Source organism: Nematolebias whitei, chromosome 1 (genome assembly GCF_014905685.2).
Source record: "Nematolebias whitei isolate Nwh7 chromosome 1, NemWhi1, whole genome shotgun sequence".
Taxonomy (NCBI): domain Eukaryota; kingdom Metazoa; phylum Chordata; class Actinopteri; order Cyprinodontiformes; family Rivulidae; genus Nematolebias; species Nematolebias whitei.
Window position 1 is genome coordinate 55214640 of NC_056498.1, and position 6580 is coordinate 55221219.

A 6580-nucleotide genomic window follows, 5' to 3' on the forward strand; every position below is an offset into this window, starting at 1 on the left:
AAACTCTCACAGGCGCTGATTTTGGTCTAAATAATTTTATGAGACTGTGTGACGGCTCAGCCTCCTATAAATGTGTTACGAGCTGTGTTGACTGTGGGTGAATCACAGCTTCAGCTGTGAAACCACACAGAGGGGACGGATCAGGTGCAGGGAGGGAAGCTGCAGTTCTCTCACTGCGTCCGAAATGCAGCTGATACATCAGGAGACTGCGGTAATTTTTGGTGAGTACACATAAGAACAAATATATGACTATTCCTTATCCAATTATATTAGTTTATTTTAACAAAAGATGCATGCATTGACAAGTGTTTCAGCATCAATACTGTATCTAAAATGATTCATCTGTAAGTTGACAAATACTAAAAATTACTTCAGTAAAAAACAGAATTAAACAATTCAAATATGTGTTTCAGGGTTTGTTTTATTGCAGATATCCAGCATCAGCATTTCCTCTCCAGCTTCTGATTGTTTGGCTTTGGTAGAAACATGCATGTCAGATTTGTGCAGACATGAACATGCAGTTTTAACTGGCAGCTGTGGAGGTAAAAATGTCAAATTATTCGTTTAAGCTGCTGCTACCGTGAGTTAAATTTTATTGTTATGATTACCCTAATTAAGTGATGTTGTCAAAGAGATTTTCTCAAGTAGGTCAACTTGTGGAAAATTTGAAGCAAGGCTTAAAAGTGACAGCAGCCTGTAAGAATATTGCTATATAAATCTAGATGCTTTGACTTTTGGATTATGTGTTACAAAAATAGATTAAAAAAGGCAAATATACTGTTAATAGCCAACTCAAGATAAACACCTGTTGCACAAACAAGATGTCATACCAGCTGATGGAAAATCCTCTGTTTTTTTCTGTCCCTGTTGTTTGTGAAATTGAAGATGAAGCGTGCCACATAAAGGGCTCAGAAGTCTGTAACTTGACCTTCCACACAACACTGGACCAATTTCCATCTCTGCGCGGGTGTGCGTGTGCCTGGGAGGAGAAGCTTTGTGACTCTGTACAAGAGCTGGCCAAACAATGCTCCAGAAAGCCAGGTGGAGAACATTCGGCTGGGTTTGGGTTGAGCGTTCATTACTTTTTGTTTACAATAGGTGATTTGAAATGTAAACAAAGACAGCTGTGCTATATTAGTCAGTTGAGCTTATGCGTTGTCTTATTTAAACAGTAATTCATCAGAAGAGGAACACAGACTGGAAATCGAGCAGTTTATTAGACAATGGTAATACCTGAGCAATTATTACATCATTTTAAAGACATGTACGTAAGCAGAACATGTATTTCTGACTGTTTTAAAATGGAATTTTCCATTGTTTCCTGCAGTGCAAGATAGTTCTGGATCCTGCACGGACCGATTTACTGCTTGTGTCAGTGATTCGGTTTGCAACCGTCACCTCATACCTGTTCTTCAGGCATGTATGGTAGAGCGGTGTGACAACAACCAATGTCAGCGTGAAATTCAGCAGTTTTATAGAAACATGCCCCAAAAAACTGCAGAGACGCTGGTGATGTGTGAGTGTGAGGCCACAGATCAGGAGTGTCCGCTCATGAAGACTGGTCTGCAAAGTGGAACATGTGGAGCTGAGACCCTGATCTGCCAGGAAAGGGTTGCTCAGTGTGTCCAGGACAGGGCGTGCAGGTATGTTCTTCAGTTTTACAAGATAACTAAATATCGATAAACAAAAGGTATGGTTTTGGAACATACGTATTTATGTGTGTATTGCTGAGTGCTTCTTTACTGGTTCTTCATAATTTGTTGTAACTTAATCATACTGACATTAAATATGGATGTAAAATGGGATTCCTGTAGTTCTTACCTTATATAGTGCCTTTCTATCTTATCAAGACAATCAAAGCACTTTACACTGCAATCTGTGCCCTCATTTACCCATTCATACAGAACTCTACTAGATCTCTGCACAGCTAATTGAACAAATCATTATAAAGAGAATAATCAGAGCTTTATCACATTCTTGCAACGATGGGACACGCATCGGAGGCAATGAGGGGTTCAGAGTCTTGCCCAGGGACACTTCAGCATGTGACTGCTGTTGGAATCGAACCCCCAGCTTTTGCATTGGAGGACGACTGCTCTAACCACTCAGCCACAGCCTCCCAATGTTGGTGCTATTGTTACTGAATTTGAACTGGTACAGTAGTCCCTCATTTATTGCGGGGCGTTACGTTCCAGACTCCTCTACAATAAAATCTACAAAGTAGCAACGTTATATTTATTTTAGTATTTATATATATAAATTAAGGCTTTAGAAACCCTTCCCACACTCTTACAATGTTCTAAACTCTTAAACCTATGTTATTTTAACAACATAAAGTACTTGGGGTAGAGGTAGGGCAGCTGACTCAGGAACAGAAAGTCCCAGGTTCGATCCCCAGCCATTCACAAATGTCATGGTGTCTCTGAGCAAGACACCTAATCCCTAATTGCTCCCTGGGTGTATGCATAGCTGCCCACTGCTCCATCTGGGTGTATCCCAGGTGCAATGGGTTAAATGCAGACAACTAATTTTGCCATTGTATGGGAACATACAATGATGACAACACATAGCACTTATTACATGTAGCTACTAAATTTTACTCACCAGCTGGCAGAACAGCAGAGGCTCTCGGTTCTGCTCCGGTTCTATGCAGCCCTTGAGCGCCGAAGCACATTTTGGGGTGGGGGGGACCTTAGGGTGGCCAGCACGGAACCAGTGGTCTTATTGAGCGGTCTGATAAAGAGATTTTTTTAAAATCCCGGTGTGCCCCAGAGAGTAGCTGGACCTATGACGTAGCCTCCCCGCTCGGAAGTCCTCGTGGCGACTAGCAGCTCTCGGATTCACCAGTGGGTCTGGATGTCTGGTTCTGCTCCGGTTCTTGTCCAGTTCCCGGTGGGTTCCCTGCGGCTCTCTGCATTCGCTGGACGCTGAAGTCACTTTATGAATAAGCAACAAACTTTTTCCAATTACATCAAAACTATCCTTCTATGTATTTCAGCAGAAGGCAACAGGGCTTCTGAGCGGGGTACTGTTGGCTTCTGGGAAATGTAGTCCTTATGAGCGGGGATACATTGTAGGCTTATTGAGAGAAAACTACAAAATGGCAGCGCCTGTCCTAAGTTTTTTATTTTTTTGTTACCTTTTTACTGTACAGTATCCCATACTGTCCCAATCATCGTGTGTAATATTAAAGTTGACAATCGTGTTATGTACAATTTTTTTTCCCTTGTGTTCAATCTTACTTTGAAAAAACACGATAGAGCCAGTCCACAAAAGTTGAACCGCAAAGTAGTGAGGGACCACTGTAATAGGTAAGACTTGATGCTGCATCCTCATATATTTTTCCAGTCCATCCCTCCATATGCAGTGACATAAATAAATCTTCTTCTTGTGTTCATAAAGATAAATGGAGTAGTTGTGGTCCTGAAGGAGGAGTTAGCAAAGAATGTAGTAGAAGTGAAAAGAGTGTATGACAGGGTGGTACGTCTGAAGGTAGAAGTAAAAGGTCTGATGGTAAATGTTGTCAGTGATTGATCCACAGGTTCGATGTGGAATTGAGAAAAATAAATTTTGGAAGGATATGGATGAAGTGATAGAGAGTATTCCTAGGGAGGAGAGAGCGATGATCAGAACAGACTTAAATGGACATGTTGGTGCAGGAAACGGGCAGAAAAAGACAATCCTGTTAGAGGAAAAATGGCAGAGAAAACATGACTCAGAGCTCTACCAGCCTGGGTTTTAATTCAAAGTACCACTGATAGTAAAACTGTTGAAATCAATTAAAAAAAAATCCTATTTAATATTCCTATTGCTTTTCATGATACCATCTTTACACATCTGTCATTAGAAAATTTGTTGGTGACTTAAAAGCTAGAAACATAAAACGTATTGTGAAATAAATGTTTACAGCAGGAAACAAATAGTCAGGAAGAGATAAAAGGAAGATCAGCGATTTTTTTACATGACTAGATTTGGTAGCACTTTAAAACAAATCCTTAAATTCACCTTTTCATGTGCAAATAGCAGACAGCACGGTGGCGCAACTGGTAGAGCTGCTGCCTCTCAGCGAGCAGGTCCTTGGTTCAAACCCCGGTCCAGGGGCCTTTCTGGGTGGAGTTTGCATGTTCTCTCCGTGCATGCGTGGGTTTTCTCCGGGTACTCCGGTATCCTCCCACAGTCCAAAAAACATGCATGTTATGCTGATTGGTAACTCTAAATTGTCCCTAGGTGTGAATGAGAGAGTGAATGTTTGTTTGTCTCGTTTGTCTCTATGTGGCCCTGTGATGGACTTGCGACCCGTCCAGGGTGTACCCCGCCCCTCGCACAGTGATTGCTGGACATGGGCACCAGCGACCCCCGTGACCCAAAATGGAATAAGCGGGTAAAGAAAATGGATGGATGGATGGATGTGCAAATAGCAGCAGGCTGATTGCATCAGAAACGGTTTGGCTTGTAATGTTTTCTAACAATAGTCAATCATTTATTTTCACACATTGCAAACATTTTCTTGATTAAAAATGTGTTTTGGAGCACATGCACAATTTGATGAGGGGACAATTAACCCTCTGAAACCTTTGATTAGACACACTCCAGCCTGCCATGATTGAACAACAATATTCAAGGCTGTGTGATCTGTTGAAGACATACATTTGTGGTAATTATTTTTATTTTAGACTCTATGGATTATATCTTCACAAAAAAATGGACACTGCTAAAAGTCAGAGCTGTTTGTTTGAAATCAGTCCGAGACTAGATGTGAAATTTTAGGCAGTTAGTATTAAATTTATTTACAAAATGCGCATGGAATTAAAGAAAAATGTCTGCATGAAAGCACACAATTGAATTTTTCTTTAATTTTTCAGAAACTTGTTGAAATCGTTCCAAGAAAACTGTTGGAATCTTGAAGGAATACATTGTAGTGTCACAAATCTTGAAGTGGACGAATGTTTCACCGTGATGAGTCCAGCTCACATCCTTGGTGCAGATTCTAGATGTAGAAAGGCCTTCCTGAATACTTTAGGCACCGTGCTTCACCAGCCTTGTACGTGCAAAGGAGTGCACAGCGACCATCTTCTGACGTGCAGCAGGATTCATGATGTCTTCCATAACAGAAAGCACTTTGGTTAGTAGGGTATTGATTTCTAAAGGTATTTTGTATGAAAATGTATGTTGGTACTTGAGTACATGTATATTTTTATGTGTATTTCAGTGAGACTGGGTGAAAACAATGTTGCTCTTTCTAAACCAAGTGAAAACAATGAATTTGACCATCCAACATGGTCTTTTGGTAAATTTACCTCTACAATTCATCGCTTGAAGCTAATTGCATCATGTTCATAATGGTTATTTTTCAACCATCATTGATTGTATTTGATCCTCACAATTTTATTTTATTGTATTTTTCCAGATCATTGGTTGTATGCTCTTGCAGCCTTGCTCCTTGCAGGAATCATTATATTACTACTGGTTGTTGTCGTCAGATTCTGGTAAGTAATTGAGCATTTAGTTGACGAAACAACAACAAAAGCTAAACGTTCTTTCATATATATTTTATAATTGTATCTTTTGCAGGTTGAGAAGGAAAGATAAAATAAAACTTGACTATTCGAGGAAGAGGGATCTTGTTAACCTGTGATGCATATTTATTTTAGCACAATTCGTTGTTTCTTCTGGTTAATATAGTTCATGTGTTAGGAAGACTTTTTCACTGTAATGAAAGTAAAATTTAATCTAAAGTTTATGTAAGGTTTCTTACTCTAAAATGAGCTTATTGATATTGCTTGATAATGTCCTCACTTTTGCACATGAATTGTAATAATAAATTCTTCACTTGAGAAGTTTTATGATGATGTCCTTCCATCCATCCATTATCTTTACCTGCTTCTTCCTTCTCGGGTCACGGGGGGCACTGGTACCTATGTTCAGCCATCATTGTGCGAGATGCGGGGGGCACCCTGGACAGAACACAAGTCCATCACAGGGCCAGCATGATGATGTTTATTTTTAATGTACATTAATTTGTATGATTTAATGTCGCAATGAAAAATTGACTGTGCTTAATTAAAATGCAAACGAAGTTCATGCTCAATAGTCCAGGTATACAATCCAACAATTTTCAGTCAGGTCATCTGGACAGTTTCTTTTTTTTTGTGCTGAACCATTTCACCTTCCATCCAGAAGGCTTCATCAGTCAAGGAAACACACAACACAAAACTGATTCTTCCCCCAACAGCTTACTTAAAGGGGAACAAACCAGTTATGTTGGTGCTAAGATGGTCTCTTTAGCACGCCTCCTCCTTTGGTGCCGGCCCTTTTCCTCATCGACAGTCATGTCAAACTGGTTCAAAACCAACAAAGTCCATGCTCAATAATCCAGTTATACAAACGTTTCAGCACCAAAAAAGAAACTAAATTAGAATGTATTTATTCAAACAGTAGCATTCCTTGAATATTAATAATAATATAATAATATTCCTTGCATATTGCATACCACCTTGAATGACTAAGATTTAAACAAACATAAGGTTATGGTCAAGGTTTTTTTATTGTCATTCACATCATATGTGGTACATACAAAATT

General features: G+C 39.7%; 1 protein-coding gene across 1 annotated transcript; it reads left to right on the top strand.

The window, feature by feature from the left end:
* Positions 1 to 184: 184 nt before the first annotated feature.
* gfral (GDNF family receptor alpha like) lies at positions 185 to 5635 on the top strand. The gene is made up of 9 exons (XM_037685467.1): positions 185 to 221; positions 414 to 542; positions 886 to 1041; positions 1173 to 1226; positions 1328 to 1643; positions 4863 to 5122; positions 5210 to 5287; positions 5408 to 5486; positions 5572 to 5635. The coding sequence occupies exons 1-9, from the start codon at positions 185 to 187 to the stop codon at positions 5633 to 5635; spliced, it is 1173 nt and encodes a 390-aa protein (XP_037541395.1).
* The last annotated feature ends 945 nt before the right edge of the window (positions 5636 to 6580 follow it).

Coding starts and splice junctions, on each gene's coding strand:
- gfral (XM_037685467.1), top strand. CDS start 185: ATGCAGCTGATACATCAGGAGACTGCGGTAATTTTTG. Junction 1,042..1,172: donor ACAATGCTCCAGAAAGCCAG/GTGGAGAACATT, acceptor TTATTTAAACAG/TAATTCATCAGAAGAGGAAC. Junction 5,123..5,209: donor CCATAACAGAAAGCACTTTG/GTTAGTAGGGTA, acceptor TGTGTATTTCAG/TGAGACTGGGTGAAAACAAT.